The following is a 19,592-nucleotide window of genomic DNA, read 5'->3' as shown; positions in this document are numbered from 1 at the left end:
TATATGAATGCAACACAGACTAGAGACCCCTAAATGAACCAAAAACAGGATGTGATGTCATAATATGACCCTAAATATGACCCACACCTGCTGTTAGTTCAGTTCAGGTGTCAGAACCACTGTTTTGACACTTTTCTGCATTTATAAGCACAGTCTGCAATGATCAGTCATCCTCTATTCAGTTTTCATGTGTTTATTTTGATTACAGAGAGAGTTAAACTGTTAATTACATTTCTGTCAGATATTCCAAACATCACGTTATAAAATGATCACATAAAAAGGTGAAAGACAAAAAAACAGCAGGTTGATCTGGTTAAGGCCCCTTAAAGAATCATTTTCAGACAGTCTGATGTTTTAGTAAAGTGTCCCAGTGTGATTGAGTGATGATGATGATGATGAGAGAGAAACACACACAACATCCCATCAGATCATCACCAACAGTTGGCGTTGATTTCTCTTTGGCCGCGTGTGACAGGAAACACACGTCAGTCACTTCCTCAGCTCCTCACTCCACCAGCGTCTCCATCTGACGAGACACAGACACACCGCACTGGAACTGAGTTACGCTCACATCAACAATCACACCATGCACTGGCTAAACAGAAAACCAGAGTTTGACTACTGGTAGCATAAAGGAAATCTGTCATAATATACATACGTTTTTATTTTGGTCTAGTTCTGGTTTATCAAGTAGTATTTACAAAACCAAAACAATGAGTCTCATTCACTAACTGTGTACTCATACATGAAATCATACTTATACATAGATATTTAATGCATATTTGAATATATTTAATGCTTACAAAATATAACAATACAATAGAAATATAAGACATATTATTAAAATAACTTTACTGCTCATAATTAAATTATTAAAAAAAGAAAAAGTGTCTTATGCTCATCAACGTTCTGTTTATTTGATCCAAAATACAGAAGTAATACTATGAAACATTGCAATTCAAAACAAAAAGTTTAATATACTTTAAAATCTAATTTATTTCTGTGATCAAAGCTGAATTTTCAGCATCATTATCTAGTCTTCAGTGTCACATGATCCTTCAGGAATCATTCTAATATGCTGGTTTATTATCAATTTTGGAAACTGCTTAATATTTGTTTTGGAACCTGTGATACTTTTTTCAGGATTCTTTGATCAATAAAGAGTTAAGAACCACATTTATTTAAAATATAAATCTTTTCTAACAATATAAGACTTTGCTATCACTTTTGATCAATTTAACACATCCTTGCTGAAGAAAAGTATTCATTTCTTTCAAAGAGAGAAAGAAAGAAAAAAAAACTCAATGACCTCAAACTTTTTAAATGAGGAGTTTATTGTTACAAAAGTTTTCTATTTTAAATAAATGCTGTTTTTTAATGTTTTATTGATCAAAGAATAATAAAAAAGTATCACAAGTTACAAAAAACACTGATAATAAATCAGTATATCAGAATGATTTCTGAAGGATCATGTGACACTGAAGACTGCAGTAATGATGCTGAAAATTCAGCTTTGCATTAATAATTTAAATTATATTTTAAAGTATATTAAAATAGAAAACCACTATTTTAAATCGCATTAACATTTCAGAATATTACAGTTTTTTTCTGTATTTTACAGACTGCTAATGAGCGCTCTAGAGTAAGTGTTTGCTGTGTTTAAACCGGTTCTGAGGATTTACTCAAGGATCCTTCTGTGTGTCTTAAGAGTTTATTTTAGAGTTGTATGTTTTCTGAGAGCCTTTATCTGGAGATGATTTGACTGTGTTTTATGAACCTCAGAAATACAGTAGTTCATTTACAATACTACAAATTCATCACAATTTATGTGTGTATATTTGCATTGTGTATAAGGCGTTAGCTGAGTATGAATATGAATAACCCACATAATAATTCTTAGTGAATGAGACCCGCTATGTATGGGAAGATACTACAAAACACATGGTCACAAAGTGGATTGATGTTCACGCTTCAGCAGCAGGTGATTTCATGCAGCTGTTTTCATATTTAAATGCTCACTGGTCATGTGTTAGTTACATCAGAAACTGAAATCATCAGATATAAACATGCTACAGAGACACAAGCAGCTCATCTACATTTACGTCACACAGACACCACAATCTGCGTACTGTAGCGCCACCATGTGATGAACACGTGCACTGCAGGAAGTGAGGCGTTAGAGCAGGAAGCTGACAGACAGACAGACAGACAGGGGCAGCACTGAGCGAGAGTGATGAAGAACAGAGGACAAAACAAGAGCTCAAACCTGATAATAAGGGCTTCCTAGACTCGTCCAGGACCTGATGGAGACCAAGTCACATTTCACACACATATATCTGCATCTCAGATAACATCCCTCTTTCTCACACACAGACCTCAATCAGAAACACACTCTAATCTAATGCTCGAATGTCAGTTTCCTGTGCCATTAATCAGCTTCATTATTATGATGTTGTTGTTAGGTGAGTTTAAAAACTTTCAGCTGCTCTAAGTGCATTTATTCATTTAGCAAACTTGCATTGCATTCATGCATTCCCTGACAATCAAACCCGTGACCCGAGAAAGTGATACTGCTGTTCATTTACTCATCCTCGAGTCATCCAACATGTACACGACTTCTGTTCTTCACGCATTACGAATAACGCAAGTTACCGAATAATATTACTTGTCCGAGTAACTAGTAAAGTAACGCATTACTTTTTAATTGACAAGTTACTTTTTCAAATAAGTAACAGCAGTTACTTTCCCTCATTTATTGATTAAAAGCTCTCCTGTCTCCATGTTGAGAGAAATCAAGAGTAAGATGTTACTTTAGTTCTAGAATAAATGTGAACATGCATTAATTCATCTCACTCACTAAAAAACAGATACAGTGTTCTTCAAAATGAATAAAAACAGTGAAATTCAACACAAACCTGCAATAATTAAATGTTCAATAATACAAATATCCTTTATGTATTTAATCCCATTTTATGAACCGATGTCTTTGCTGCCGACCTTCGATGATTCACTTCATCCATACTAATAAGCAGAAATGACGTCAATTTACTTTTCTCTAAGCCTGAGGCTTTTGCTGTGAAAAGGCTTTTACATTTGACAAAAATACAACTTTTTATATTAAAAACAAACAAGCAAGCCCTGCCCAGATTTACAAAGTAATGCAAAAGTAACGTAACACATTACTTTCCAGAAAAAGTAACTAAGTAACGCAATTAGTTACTTTAAGGAGTAATGCAATATTGTAACGCATTACTTTTAAAAGTAACTTTCCCCAACACTGTTCTTCAGTAACCGTAAAGAAGATTTTTAGCTGAAACCATCAATCTTGGTGATTCATAAAATGCAAATCAATGGCTGCCGACACTTTAAAAGTCAAAAAATGAAGTCCAAATGAATCCCCACGGCTCCTGATGATATACTGAGGTTTTATGAAGTAAAACGATTGGTCTGTGCAAGAAACTGAACATTATTTACAGAATTATTACCTGTAATCCAGAGCCTCAGACAAATGGGAAATATGATTTTTTTTCTACAAAATGGCTATTTTAGATAGTTTATTTTATTTGTGACCCAGGGCCACAAAACCAGCCTAATCTGAATAAATCAGCTTTCCATTGATGTCTGGTTTGTTAGGATAGGACAATATTTGGCTGAGATACAACTATTTAATAAATCTGGAATCTGAGGGTGCAAAAAAATCTAAATACTGAGAAAATCAAATTTAAAGTTGTCCAAATGAAGTTCTTAGCAATGCATATTACTAATCAAAAATTAAGTTTTGATATATTTACAGCAGGAAATTTACTAAATATCTTCATGGAACATGATCTTAATATCCTAATCATTTTTAGCATAAATTATTTATTTTTTTATAATTTTGACCCATACAATGTATTTTTGACTAATACTACAAATATACCTGTGCTACTTAAGACTGGTTTAGTGCTCCATGTTAAGTGATGTAACATATACATAATTATATTACTAAAGCACTCAATAATGATGTGAAATGTGGATGTTTTTCATGTCTAAAGCATATAAAGTCATCAGCTCAGTATTCTACATAAACCATGAGAAACCATAAAAACATTGATTTCTCCTTTTCATTCGAGTGTTTGGTTGATATCAGCAGCTCATCGGTCTTCGATCCAAGTCGAACTGTTTCCTCAGTTTAGTGTCTGTTGGACGATCTGGAGCACTGAATCAGTTCATTCATCACAGGATCAGATATACGGCAGCATTTCAGCTCATTATCAGTTGGAGGGACTGTCAGGCGTCTGAAAGTGAGTTTTGATTGAGCCACAAAGTGTTTCAGATGATTTAGTCTCATTTAATGAACTCATTCAGTTCACTAAGAATCAATTCAAAAGACTGATTTGTTCAAAAACTGAACCATTTCACTGTTGATTACACTGCACTGATTTTTGTCTTTTTCCAGCCAAAATATCTAAAAATTTTTAAATCAAGAAGGCTTTCTAGACGAGTAAAAATTATTGTCTTGTATTTTTAAAAAAAGTCAAAATTAAGTGCATTTTTGCTTAAAACAAGCAAACTAATCTTGTTTTCTGTTTAAAATAAGATTTTTTTCTTACCCCATTGGCAGATTATTTTGCTTGTTCTAAACAAAAACTCACTTAATTTTGATTTTCTTTTTCTAAAACAAGAAAATGATTTTTACTCGTCTAGAAAATCCTTCTTGATTTAAGAATTTTTAGATATTTTGTCTGGAAACGAGACAAAAAAAGCTAGAAAAGCATTTTTGCAGTGTACAGATAATAATCCTGTAAATAATATTCAATTCCTCGCACAGATTGATCATTTCCCTTCATAATTCCTCAATACATCATCAGGAGACATTGATTTTATGTTGGCTGATATGCTTTGATTGACTCTTAAAGTGCCAGTAGCCATTGACTAGTATTTTAAAGAATTATCAAGATTGACGGTTTTAGCTAAAAATCTTCTTTAATGTGACGGAAATCTTGGAAGGTCAGAGGATGAGTAAATTACCAGCAAACGTTCATTTTTGTGTGAACTGTCCCTTAAAACCACAGAAATGTGTGCAGGTGCAGAAGAGCTGATTTGATGGTTCTCTGAGAATCAGGGTTAGGGTTAGGGTTGTATTTGTGCTGTTCTGTACTGTTGCTCTAGAAGCACTCGTGTGCATATTTGCTGGCACAATACAGTTTGTTACAGGCTGAAAAATCTGTGACAATCCCATTCAGACTGCTGCGTGTCTGCAAACACACATCAATCGCTCAGACTCACCTGATAGGTGCCAGTGCCGCTCCAGAAGTGTCTGAACTCTTTGCGGGCGAAGGCCAGTATGCCGCTGGTGAGGAGTGTACAGGGAACCAGGTAGAGCAGCGCCGGCTGACCCATCTTAGACAACAACATCACTGCGAACGTCACCAGCAGACCCACAGCGTACGCTACACAACAACACACACCGTTACAGCGTCTGAACTCATCATTAGTGCAGTCTGAGTCTGGTGACCGCAGCAGATAAAGCAGACGCTCGTACCGACGGCACAGGAGATGAAGTAGGTTTTTCTGGAGTTTCCCATCCACACGTCAAACCTGTGACAGTACGCCACCAGCAGACCTGCGGACAGAAACACAAGCCCTTCAGGAGACAAAGGCAATGATCTTGTACAATACTAGCTCAGGTTTATACAGCTGAGGTCAAAAGTTTACATCCCCCTTTCAGAATCTGCAAAATGTTCATTATTTTACCAAAATAACAGACATCATACAAAGTGTTATTGTTTATGTAGTACTGACCTGAATAAGATATTTCATATAAAATGTGTACATATAGTCCAAAACAAGTCCAAATAAGTTTACATCCCGTTGATTCTTAACACTGTGTTGTTCTCTGAATGATCCACAGCTGTGTTTTTGTGTTTAGTGATAGTTGTTCATGAGTCCCTTGTTTGTCCTGAACAGTTAAACTGTCTGCTGTTCTTCAGAAAAACCCTTCAGTTCCCACAAATTCTTTGGTTTTCCAGCATTTTTGTGTATTTGAACCCTTTCCAACAATGACTGTATGATTTTGAGATCCATCTTTTGACACTGAGGACAACTGAGGGACTCATATGCAACTATTACAGAAGGTTCAAACACTCACTGATGCTCCAGAAGGAAAACCATGCATTAAGAGCCGGGGGTGAAAACTTTTGAAATTTGAAGATCAGGGAAATTTAAAGTTTTGTCTTCTGGGAAACATATCTTTTATAGATAGTACTAAATTAAAAAATATATGACATTTAGGCAAATGTACACATCCTCATTCAAGATGGATCTCAAAATCATACAGTCATTGTTGGAAAGGGTTCAAATATGCAAAAATGCTGGAAAACCAAAGAATTTGTGCGAGCTGAAGGACTTTTCTGAAGAACATGAGATGGTGTTTGGTGCTGATCATGGGATGCGTGTTGTATGATGTACCTGGTATGATGATGTCACCGTAGCCCAGAATGGAGAACTGCATCATACACAGATTCTGAGCCAGCGCTGAGAACTGTGGGATACGCATCACCACCGGCAACTGGAAACACACACGCTTCATTTAATCACACAGCTATATGTTCACAGTAGTACATTTAACTTTTAACTGTATACAGCAATATATACTATATAGCAAATCTCAACTGCGTGATAGTTTATATTGTTGCGATAAGTGAACTATCACCTGCTAAACAGCTAAACTGATAATGATGTCATAATATTAGAGGATTACTCCACTTTCAAAAAAAAAATTTCTGATAACTTACTTACCTCCATGTCTTTAAAGATGTGCATGTCTTTTTTTCTTCAGTTGCAAAGAGATTACGTTTTTTGAGGAAAACATTCCAGGAATTTTCTCCATATAGTGGACTTCAATGGATTGGGATTAAAATTCCAGCTTCAAAGGGCTCTAAACTATCCCAGCCGAGGAATATGATCATTATTTTGTAAAAAAAAAAAAAGAAAAATCTGACATCTTGAACCAGAGTGTACATTTACATCCATATATTGTACATTTTTTAAATAAAATAACAGATTTTTTCACTAGATAAGACCCTTATTCCTTGTCTGGGGTCACTGAAGCTGCACTGAAACTGCATTTTTAACCTTCAATCCGTTGAGCACCACTGAAGTCCACTATATGGAAAAAAAATCCTGAAATGTTTTCCTCAAAAAAACGTAATTTCTTTGCGACTGAAGAAAGAAAGCATGAACATCTTGGATGACATGGAGGTGAGTACATCATCAGGATTTTTTTTCTTTTTGGGAAGTGGAGTAATCCTTTAATGGTTTTAAAAAATAGCCTTTATTTTCCTTAATGCAAAATGTCATTATTTTTTCTTTTGATTTTGAGGTGAAATTTGACTTAAATATGTCCCCAACATTGTTCTATGGAAGCAAAAGTTTATATCTCAGAATTCTGACTCTTTCCTTATTGCAGTTGTAAAGGAAAAAAGTTAGAACGGGAAGATATAAACTCCTGGCATTTTTATTGCAAATCCAAGTTTACAATGTTGTTTCTTTGTTTCCACCATGGAAAAAAAAATTACAAACACACAATTGCGAATTTAATTTCTCAAAACTGTGACTTTTCATCTCAGAACTGCAAGATATACATTATGTTTTTAATCATGTGGCAAGAACAAGCTTTTACAGGATTCATACACCGTGTGCAGTAAGTAGTACACTAGCACTATATTCTGCTGTTGACTAGTGTGCAGCATGTGTTTGTCTTACTTTCTCATAAGAGGATGCGTTCTCGCCCGGAACCTCCACCCCAGTGCTGTCACCCTAAAACCAGACGCTGCTGTTAGTGCCGTACATCATTCACACACAGATCACAGATGATCACACGAGGAGCTCACACTCACCTTCCCTCCCGCACCGGGCCCCAGAGCCACCTGCACCATGATGCTCTCTCCATTCTGAAACACACACAGATAAACACACACACATTAAGATGAGAACACGAGCAGACGCTGCTGAGTGTGGATTCGCTGATACTCACCTTTGTCAAGAATGGTGTGATGAAGACGAAGAAGACGTCGTAGAGCAGCAGCAGACTGAGCAGAATCACACAGATCTGCAGGAAATGAGCAAACGCAGATTTGATCAGTCGGATCCGCAGCAGAGAGCCGCCACACACCACACTATAAACACAGCTCACCTTGAAGTTGGACAGACTGATGGTCTTCAGGAAGTTCAGGCAGAACGCCATGCCCAGCAGATCCTGAAGAATCCAGATCCACCTGCACACATCAGAGCAGAAACACCATCACAAACTGATCATCCCAGAGATAAACACACTGCATGATTATTTATTTTAGTCACAGGCTTTGCAATGCACTAACTGCATGATTTTGAAATTCGGCATTACTGCAGTCCCAGGGCTCTACAGTGCATTTGCGACTGAAAACTACTGAGTGCGACTATTAAAAAATATTTAGGAGCAGAAGTGCGACTGACCCCATCAGCATATTTGTGTTGAGGGGAGCTTGAAAGGTTTCTACGTGTTTCTGCAATGTTGAGTAATGAATCACAGATATATCTCACCAATCCTTTCATAAACAAAGTGTAGAGACTGTAAATAAGAGATTGATTGTGCGGTGCGGATTTCTTCATCCATTCTTCATTGATTATAATAGAACTTTGTGAGATTGTGACAAACTAAGATGAGTTGCAGCTATTAATGATTTTTAAGGGCGCTTGTAAATGAGATATTGATTTAATACAACAGTTAACGAAACAAAAAGTTAATATTAAGAGACTTACATTGTCTGACTAGAACACTACTGCCTGACTTTGCTCTATTTCGTCGTCAAAAATAGTCTGAAAGAAGTCACAGCTGAGCCGCTGCGCATCTGCATTCAAACACAGCGGTGTCTGGTTTATGAACGAACGTGTGTTTTTCAACCAATCTAGTGAAATGATTTAATTTCCCATTCATAAAGACAGTCACTTGTTTTAAATAAATCAGTGACTTGCCGCCACCTGCTGGCAGATTTAGTTTCATTTTTAAAGTATCTTTTTAGTTATTTAAATTATTTAATATTTCTGTATTCAAGATGTTATATTTAAAACATTAATCTCAACATGAATTTATGAATTTGATTGCACTCATGCCACCTCTGAGCCTCATTAAAACATGAAAATACACCTACAAGACACTTCTGTGCCACCACAAATGAATTAATTTTGTTAATACTGATTTTATTTGATTGGTAACTTATTTTTATTCTACTTGTTCTTATCCAGTTGTTTTAATAAAAAATTTCAAAAAGCTTATATATATATATATATATATATATATTTTTTTTTTTTTTTTTTTTTTTTAAATTGACATAAAAGATGACATACATTTAAGAAAGTTGCCAAAAATGCCAAATATCAAATATCGTAAGTCAAATCACCTCATAATAGGAAGGGTAATTTTTGATCAGATGTTTTGATTATTGATTAGAATGTGCCCCTGAAATTTTGACTGTGCTCTTTAATGTTTTAAGTTATGACCACTAGTGCTCCTAAAAATAAAAGTAAGTGTAGAGCCCTGAGTCCTGTACTCTGTAATATTATACAGTGATGCAAACAGCAGTTATGACACAACCAGCTGTGTGTTTTATCAGATAAAGATGTTCCACACACACCCAAACATACAAAACAAACAGTGAAGAAATGCAGAAGTGAGAAATTCGGAAGGACCACAGTGAAGGGGAAGAGACTCATCTGTTGACATCACACACTGACTTCTGTTGAGCTGGAAGTCAAAACACTGAAGCTGGACACTGTGTGTGAATCACTCTGAGACAGACGTGTGTCGCTCCGAAAACAAACCACGCTATGAACACCCACTGACCGGAGCCTGACAACAGATCTGTCTGTGTGTGTGTGAGAGAGAGAGAGAGAGAGAGAGACCTGTCTTCATTGCGATACACTCCCCAGATGACAGACAGTGTGATGCAGACGGCGGTGAGCAGCAGTGAACGTATAGAAACGCTTCTCCCTCGGCAGGACACACTGGAAAATGACACAGAGTTCAGAATCAGAGCCAAACCTCAGTAACATCAACATCAAACACAACACAAACCCATATGAGCTTCATACTGACACACCAGACTCTCCACAACACTGCTGTTCTAGTGCTATTTATAAACTACCGCATTTATACAAGAATATAAGTCATGCTGTGTTTAAAAGGGAATTTTATAACGCAGTTAACGTCACACATGTGGATCGGGTTCGAATGAGAGAGGAATGTTTATTTGTAACCTTCCCACTAAATTTCAAGTTTCACTTGAAGTTAATTTAGTTCATAATATGTGACCCTGGACCACAAAACCAGTCATAAAGGTTAATATTCTGAAATTGAGATTCCAAAATCTGGAGTCTGAGGGTGCAAAAAAAATCTAAATATTGAGAAAATCGCTTTTAAAGTTGTCCAAATGAGTTGATATATTTACGGTAGGAAATTTAGAAAATATCTTTATGGAACATGATCTTAATATTCTAATGATTTTTGGCATAAAAGAAAAATCAATAATTTTGCCCATACAATGTATTTTTGGTTTTGTGCTCCACATATATGTGCATAATTAATGTTGTTTATTATGAATGCCACTATAGTTAGTTTGTTTAATTTGTTTTATATTTATATTTTTCATTCCTGTCGTTTTAAATGTTGTTAAATTTAAAGGATTTGTTGAACTAAAATGCATGCAGATATATTTGTTTTTATTTACATGCATTTGGAATAATTTCTCAATTGTAATAATGAAATTTGACCCGGTGCAACTTACAGTCAGTGACATATTTGAGATATTTTTAATTTTTTATTCAGACTTTTTATTTTTTGAATTACCTTTTTTATTTTATTTTCAGTTTTAATTTTAGTTTAGGTAATTATGTGCTTTTGACCTTTTTATAAGTTTAGTTTTTTTTACTTTGCTTTAACACTTTATTTTATGATTACAATTATTGTTAAAGTTTTATTATCCATTATAGTTACTGTGTGCGTGTACACTACAGTTCAAGAGTTATTTTTTTAAAAGAAGTTTCTTATGCTCATTAAGGCAGTGTTTATTTGTTCAAAAATTCATAAAAAACAGTAATATTGTGAAATATTATTTCAATATAAAATAGCTGTTTTTTATATGAATATCGGTTAAAAAGTATTTTATTTTTGCGATCAAATCTGAATTTTCAGCATCATTACTGCAGTCTTCAGTGTCACATGATCCTTCAGAAATCATTCTAATATGCTGCTCACCAAACATCTCCGATTATTATCAATGTTGAAAACATATCTTTAATTTACAGGATTAAGAACAGGATGCTTCAATAAATACAAAGTTAAAAAACAGCATTTACTTAAAACAGAAATCTTTTGTAACATTATAAAATGCCATTAAAAAATCTGCAGTCAGTTCATTTGTATTCTTTCTTTTTGTCAAAGAAATTAATACTTTTATTCAGCAAGGATGTGTTAAATTGATAAAAACTGACAGCAAAGATTTACATTGTTAGAAAAGATTACTATTTTGAATAAATGCTGTTCTTTTAAACTTTTTATTCATTAAAAAAAAATCCTGTGTCCAACATCGATAATAAAAGTAATAAATCAGTATATTCGAATGATTTCCGAAGGATCATGTGACACTGAAGACTGGAGTAATTATGCAAAAAAATTCAGCTTTGAACACAGAAATAAATTATATTTTAAAACGTATTAAAATAGAAAAACATTATTTTAAACTGTAATAATATTTAGCAGTTTTACTGTTAAATTTTCAGGTTTTTTTGATCAAGTAAATGCATCCTTGATCCATTAGAAAAATAAAAAACATTAAAAAATCTTGCTGATCTCCAAGCTTTTTAACGTCAGTGTGTGTGTTTGTGTGTTTTCTGACCTGAGTGTGCTGCATCCCAGTGCCGTCATCAGTGAATCCAGGCAGTTATAGAGCGCAGACGCGGACGCCAGGCAGAAGATGACGATAATCACATAAACTGCAAGAGGAAACAATCATCAGTCACACTCCTCACTTCCTGAACACCGTAAAGCAGCAGGACTCACCCAGCCAGCGGTAGAAGAAGTACATGAGCACCAGCATCACACACATCATGGCCACGAACAGCAGCACCTTCAGAGGAGAGTAGAGCGAGAGCTCGTTGCTGTCGGAGCGTTCCTCGCCCGCGTCAGACGCCGGACCCGCCGCCTGCTTCAGCCTCAACGACGACACACAACGGCACATCAGCACACACCCGATCCACATCACAGCAAACCAATGATGATCACTAACTCACTTCTCCGCCGCTCCGCTCCAGAATCCACCCATCGTCACCGTGAACACGGCGATCAGCAGCATCACCACGATACTGCCGTCAAACGGAGGAACAGGAGGAGCGTACAACCTCACCTCCATCCCCTGAGGAAACACCTGAGAGACACACTCACCCTCAACACACTGATCATACTCACTCATATCACTGATTAACTGCCTTGAGGAAAGTTACTTTTAAAAGTAAAGCGTTACAATCTTGAGTCACTCCCTAAAAAGTGACTAATTACGTTACTTAGTTACCTTTTATGGAAAGTAATGCGTTACGTTACTTTTGCGTTACTTTTTAAATCTGGGCAGGACTTGCTTGTTTGTTTTTAATGTAAAAAGTTCTATTTTTGGAAAATGTAAAAGCTTTTTACAGAAAAAGCCTCAGATTTAGAGAAAAGTACATTGTCGTCTGTACAGTAGACCACAGAAGAAATAATGTCAACTCTTTAGCAGTAAAAAGGAAAACAAACGTTAGATTATCTTGAGTCATTTCTGCTTATTAGTATGGATGAATTGGATCATCGAAGGTCAGCATCAAAGACATCGGTTCATAAAATGGGATTAAATACATAAAGGATATTTGTATTATTGAACATATTTAATTATTGCAGGTTTGTGTTGAATTTCAGTGTTTTTATTCATTTTGAAGAACACTGGATCTGTTTTTTAGTGAGTGAGATGAATTAATGCATGTTCACATTTATTCTAGAACTAAAGGAACATCTTACTCTTGATTTCTCTCAACATGGGGACAGGAGAGCTTTTAATCAATAAATGGAGGAACAGTAACTGGCGTTACTTATTTGAAAAAGTAACTCAGATATTTCTTGTCAATTAAAAAGTAATGCGTTACTTTACTAGTTACTTGGAAAAAGTAACATTATTAGTATGCACCCAACAAAATTACACACTGGTCTGAAGGCCAATTGTGAACACAGTTTTTTTTGTTTTCCCCCCATGTATTTTTCAAATTTTTTTCACCAATGCATAAATTAAAGAGCCAAAATTTTCTTTTCAAAGAAAAAAATCCATTACAAAACAACAATTTGAAAATATTTACTTTACACTGAACATTTTTAACGTTCGAGTTAAAACAAAGCACAATTTAACTTCAAGTGAATAAGTTATTAAAATAAAGTTCTTTGGCCATTTTTAAGATCCCCTTCTTGAATCAGGCATGTGTTTTTATTGTGCAAATAAATGCAGCCTTGCTGAGCAAAGGAGAATGTTATGCAAAGTTATGCAAGTACAGTTATGCAAATGTACTAACATTTTGTTTATTTCCACCAAATATGAGGATCATGTGTCACTTTTTGACAATTTTATGGGATAACACCCAAAAAAAAACTAAGATGCCACTGCTGAAACTCCACCAAATGTTTCAGTAGTGATAATTTTAGATACTTTTGAACCTAACTCAAAGATGCCAATCAGCACATGGTTAGATCAGTTCTGAACAGTGGTATACATTTAAAAAATAAATATTATGGAATAGCTCCCAATTAAAGTGTGTTTAAGTTTAGAAAATGCGGGACACATTTTACTTCACTTTTTAAAAAAATCATAAAGATATTTTTATAAAACAACAATGGAATAAAATATGGGGTTAAGGTTTGGGACATATTCAGAAATTACTTAGAACAGGTCGATTTTTTTACATTTTTTTCGAAAATAAAATCAAGCTAATTCTATATGAACAAATCCCTCTGTAAAAATCTTCAGAATATAGACAGGAATAAAAATGTAATCCCAATTGAAAGTACCCAATAAATGATGACTTTATATATATTACACTTACTAATATGTGACCCTGGAGCACAAAACCAGTCTTAACTAGCACAGGGTTATTTGCAGCAATAGCCAAAAATACATTGCATGGGTCAAAAATGATCAATTTTTCTTCTATGCCAAAAATCATTAGGATGTTAAGATCATGTACCATGAAGATATTTAGTAAATTTCATACCATAAATATATCAAAATGTAATTATCGATTAGTAATATGCATTGCTAAGAACTTCATTTGGACAACTTTAAAGGGGCTATATGCAACTTTTCCCCCAAAATAAACGTAACAATAGCCTTTTTATTTAACTATTTATGACTCAAACATCTCCTGATGAGCATACGGACACCTTGTCAGCTCACAGTGGGTGCACCTATAAGCCTGTATCCTATTTTTCGTATTTTCTGTCGGGTCGGATTTTTCGCGCGCTGTCTGCGGATGTGACGTCAATGTTACGTATTTGACTGTTCTTACCTCTGTAAACATAATGTTGACTCCTTTGCAGCGGATGACTTGTGAAGTTTGCACGTACGAGCGCGCGCTGCCAGAGCGAGCAGAAAGGAAGAGCATTTCCGTTTTTTGGCCACAGGTGTCAGTCGCGAGTTCAAATTTCAGAAAATTGAATATAGCCCCTTTAAAGGTGATTTTCTCAGTATTTAGATTTTTTTGCAACCTCAGATTGCAGATTTTCAAATAGTTGTATCTCAGCCAAATATTGTCATCATACTGTAACAGTCTAGGTGTCTGTCCCTTTAAGGCTTGGGATTCGGGGAATTTCCCTAACCCTGCACTCAAGTTTATATGCGGGTCTTTCTAATAGGTTTTGTTGCTTCTTCCTTTTAATAATAATCCCTTGGTTAATGGTGACCTGCTTCGTGTGGTGCTTAAATAACGCACAATAGGTTACAATACATCAATGGAAAACTTTTTAGATGATGTATAAAAAAATGACCCTTAAGACTAGTTTTGTGGTCCAGAGTCACATATTTTAAATATTATTGTGGGTTTCAATAGATAATAGAAGGATTTTAATAAACATTTCAGATAAGAACACCTAAATGCTTTTTAAATTTGTATTTTAGTTGTGGGACGGCAGTTTGCACCAGTTCTGGGCCTATATAGAAGAAGACATCGACTTCATCTTCACCTGCAGTGCGTCCAGGACGTCCCGGTGTCTCATGAGGGCCAGAGGAATCTTCATCTTACTGAACTCGGAGTCGTTCACTGACGGTGTCACCTGTGAAATCAGGTTCATAGGAGCGTCAGATGAAAAGCTCACGTCGGCGTTTACAATGAGATCAGACAGACTCTTACCAGACTATCAGTGGTGGCCACCAGAAGCACAGACGCACTCAGATTCTGAGCAACCAGAACCTTCTGACTGAACTCACAGCCGTACCTCATCACCACCACGGCCTGACCCTTCAGAGAACCCTGCTGACCCTTCTCACACAGCTGACTGGACATCAGGCTCACCAGCGGATAGGCCACCTGCACACACACACACACACACACACACACACACAGAGAAACACAGAGACATGACACACCTGTAGCAGGTTCACCTGAGTGTGTGAGAGTGTGAGTACGTTTACATGGACAACAATATTCCGATTTTAATGCGATTAAGATAATACTCTGATTAAGAAGCAACCATGTAAACTGAGATTTTTGATTAATTTAATCCGACTAAAGTCATAATCTGAGTAAACATAAATCGAATTAAGAAAGGTGGAGTATTCCTATTTTAGTCGCATTATGGAAGACATGTACACACCTTAATCACACTATTCCCCTTGTGTAGGACTTTTTGCCACATTTTGTGACAGGATACGCACTAATGCTGTGTTCCAGGCAGGTTTTTGAGCTCGTAAATCACGTCTTCAAACCACGACTTCACGGGTTTGACTGCCTTTCCAGTGCACTTTCACGGGTAGAAGTTTGGAAAAACATGGGTAACGGGTTGCCTGGAACGTGGCTAACGCTCTCAGTTGGTCGCACGTGCTTATGCTTTGGTTTCATTTTTATTTTTATTTTTTAGCTACAACATGGGATTAATCAATGCTCATTGCTGATAAATGGTTTGTCTGTGATCATAATTTATAGTTTTATGGAAACGTAGTTAACATTCCACCCGTTCTTTTTCATTAGTATTATTTGGAATTTTAATTTTGTGAACGGGATTTCCGCTATTGGAATGTCTTAGGATGCTTTTCACTTTTACTATAGAATTCATGATCTTGGTTTTGCTAACATATATAGGCTACACCTATCAATTTTAAGATTAAAACAAATTTTTAAAAGATGGATTTGTTATTTTTAATTAAACAGCATAACAACAATAAAATAAAACCAGCTTATATCATTTATTAACAAAAACTAATAAGACAAGGCATGGACTCCATCACATGTGCCGACTAAACAATTTATTACAGGGCACGCAAACACTGAGCAATCAAATCAATTAATAAAAAATAAATAAAAGAAAGCCTCCAAAGCGTAATGTGAGGTAAACGGCAAAGAGTTTTCAAAATGAAAAAAAAAAAAAAAAAAGTAAAACTAAACTGGCTTTCGACTTGCGTGTGGTTTTTTTTTTTTTTTTTCCTAAAAACTGACTGGCTCTGAAACGCTCGCTGTATGGAGCAGACGCTTTGGAGCAGCGCAGCATGCACTCGCACAAATGCGACCACGGCAAATTTTTACTCACACATTCTAAAAAAAATTGTTGCATATGTCCAGAGCCACTTCAAGTTTTTGTAAAATTAAAACCGAAACATCCAAAAGTCTATAATGAAGATGAACTGATAGCGTCGCGTGTGGACCTAATGTGTGTCATTAATTGATCTATGTACTACAACATGTAAAACGGGAATATGAAAGGAATATTCTAAAAGCAACTCATGTAAACAGCTTAATCATATTATTGTCTTATTCAGAATAAGGTCATTAATTAGATTACTGGTGTCCATGTAAACGTAGTCTGTGATGTGACCTCAAGGGTAGATTATTGTAATGCTTTATTGGGTGGTTGTTCTGCACACTTAATAAACAAACTCCAGCTGGTCCAAAATGCAGCAGCTAGAGTTCTTACTAGAACTAGAAAGTATGAGCATATTAGCCCGGTTCTGTCAGCACTGCATTGGCTCCCTATAAAACATCGTATAGATTTTAAAATCTTGCTAATTACTTATAAATCCCTCAATGGTTCAGCTCCTCAGTACTTGAGCGAGCTCTTATCATATTATAGTCCTTCACGTCCGCTGCGTTTTCATAATTCTGGCAATTTGATAATACCTAGAATATCAAAATCAACTGCCGGCGGCAGATCATTTTCTTATCTAGCGCCTAAACTCTGGAACAATCTACCTAACACTGTTCGGGAGGCAGACACACTCTGTCAGTTTAAATCTAGATTAAAGACACATCTCTTTAACCTGGCCTACACTTACATTTCTATAACTCAAATCCGTTAAAGGATTGTTAGGCTGCATTAATTAGGTCAACCGGAACCGAAAACACCTCCTATAACACCTGATGCACTCGTTGCATCGTAAAAAGAATGGCATCTACGCTAATATTAGTCTGTTTCATTCTTATTCCGAGGTCACTGTAGCCTCCAGACCCAGCCTGTATCCGGATCAGATGGTCACTGCAGTCCCCTGGATCCAGTCCGTACCCAGCTTAGATCATGGATCACCACCTGGAGATGACTTCAATAGCCGTGGATGTCAACCAGATGAGCTCCAGAGACGGATCATCAATAAAGACCTCGCCAACCTTGACGGCCATCGGTGCCACACCACAGGATCCTGATGAGTTCTCTACAATCAGACATTGGTACAAACTGCTGGTTTGGTCTGGCCAGAGGAGAACTGGTCCCCCGACTGAGCCTGGTTTCTCCCAAGGTTTTTTTCTCCATTTCTGTCACCTGTGGAGTTTTGGTTCCTTGCCGCTGTCGCCTCTGGCTTGCTTAGTTGGGGACGCTTTCCAGCGATATCGTTTACTATTTGAACTGAACTGACGATGATATCACTGAATTCATTGATGAACTGCCTTTAACTGAAAATTGATTATGGACAATAATGCGTTACTTACACACTATTGTTCTGTTTAAATACTGTGCAGTGCTTTGACACAATCTGTATTGATAAAAGCGCTATATAAATAAAGGTGACTTGACGTGTGTGTGTGTGTGTGTTGTGTGTGTTGTGTGTTTGTCTCACAGCTGTACTCAGACTGTCGGAGATGCTGCTCCATGAGGAGTTATACACCAGACAATATTCTCTGACTGTGGATCCATCAGACACGTGTAGAATCGCCTCCTGACCGTCCACCTGTGAACACAAACACATAAATAGGCGCTGATTCACTGTTTCGCCGATCTTCAGCTCTGAGGGAATCGGTTCCAGAGTTTACCTGAGAGAAACACCACAGCAGCAGGAGGAACGACAACACCTTTACCGCCATCACTGCCGCATCCGAGTCACACTCCGACACAAAACGACTTACGACGAGTTCCTGAACTCTGATTTCACTTAAAACCGGCGATTTTTAACCGTCGACTTACTTTCTAGGTTTCGTTTCTGTCATGTTTACAGCGACGGTAAACGCTTTCGCTTCCGCTTCCGCGTTCGGCCGCTGGGTCACATGAGTGGACGCGTCACGCCCGACGTCATCAACACCGAGGAAAATAAAAATATACAGAAACCTCAGAAAAAAGTGGGCTCAGTGTAAACCTAATTTTTCTCATTTTATTAATGACTTTAAATTGTACGTAAATCTCTTGAAACAAACAAAAAAGCTCTGAAAACATTTAATGCTCTAAAAACATTGAAATGTATGTAATTTAATTTATTTTTTCTATTTTGTTTCTTTTTTTTCCTCTGGCAGCTAATGTTAATTAGATATGAATATGTAATACCTCTTGTTCCTGTGGCACTGAATAATAATAAAAATGTAAAAAAAAATACAGAAACCTCAAATGCTTAAAATTTCCTTTATCTCCCAAAATTAAAGAAATTCATTTTAAAATTTTAAACGGAATAAATCCATCCAGTGAGTACTTAAGACTTGAGACTAACAAATGTATATTCTGTGATGATATTGTTTTTTCATTGTATGTATGTGGATGCATTATGGTTGGATATCCTTTCTTTCTCTCTCCGTTCTCTTTCTATTTTATTTGTATGCACCTGTTCTGTATATTGTAATAAAATGATGTTTTGATATTGCCAAGTTGTTTGTACATGAATGATTGTTCAATAAAAAAAAAAAATAATAAATAAATAAATAAATAGACTTGATGACGTATAAAAGTGACACTGAAAAAAATACAGAAACCATTTTGCATCTTTTTTTCATTGTATTTATTTAAGATTATTTTGGAAAGATGTGGAATTCTATATTAAGGCAAGACACTGCAGATGAATAGAGTCAAATAATTTTTAAATGCAAAGCAGTTATTACCTTGTTTA

The 19,592-nt window shown here is 36.0% G+C and overlaps 1 protein-coding gene across 2 annotated transcripts; it reads right to left on the bottom strand.

Annotated features, from left to right (window-relative positions):
• Positions 1–177: 177 nt before the first annotated feature.
• Positions 178–18,750, bottom strand: LOC141345422 (signal peptide peptidase-like 2A). Of its 2 annotated transcripts, XM_073850273.1 has the most exons (17): positions 18,535–18,750; positions 18,342–18,452; positions 15,433–15,609; positions 15,266–15,355; positions 12,307–12,440; positions 12,077–12,228; positions 11,913–12,009; positions 9,922–10,023; positions 8,177–8,258; positions 8,018–8,092; positions 7,881–7,934; positions 7,747–7,800; positions 6,451–6,550; positions 5,525–5,605; positions 5,269–5,432; positions 2,267–2,300; positions 178–526 (listed from the first exon to the last, which is right to left on the bottom strand). In XM_073850273.1, exons 1-17 carry the CDS (start codon positions 18,583–18,585, stop codon positions 498–500), a joined length of 1,587 nt encoding a protein of 528 aa, XP_073706374.1. In that variant the 5' UTR covers positions 18,586–18,750; the 3' UTR covers positions 178–497. The 2 variants fall into 2 exon arrangements, with proteins under 2 accessions (XP_073706374.1, XP_073706375.1); XM_073850274.1 differs by lacking the exon at positions 2,267–2,300.
• Between the last annotated feature and the right edge of the window lie 842 nt (positions 18,751–19,592).

Source organism: Garra rufa, chromosome 11, assembly GCF_049309525.1.
Source record: "Garra rufa chromosome 11, GarRuf1.0, whole genome shotgun sequence".
Taxonomy (NCBI): domain Eukaryota; kingdom Metazoa; phylum Chordata; class Actinopteri; order Cypriniformes; family Cyprinidae; genus Garra; species Garra rufa.
Note: the sequence above shows the minus strand (reverse complement) of the source record. Positions and strands in the feature narration are given on the sequence as shown.

Bases quoted from the DNA above. Each gene is read 5' to 3' on its own strand.
- LOC141345422 (XM_073850273.1), bottom strand. From the start codon at position 18,585: ATGGCGGTAAAGGTGTTGTCGTTCCTCCTGCTGCTGTGGTGTTTCTCT. The intron at 12,441-15,265 runs GTGAAGATGAAG...TGTGTCTCTCAG, and splicing joins ACGTCCTGGACGCACTGCAG to GTGTTTCCTCAGGGGATGGA. The intron at 10,024-11,912 runs GTCAGAAAACAC...GTCATTTTCCAG, and splicing joins CTGGGATGCAGCACACTCAG to TGTGTCCTGCCGAGGGAGAA.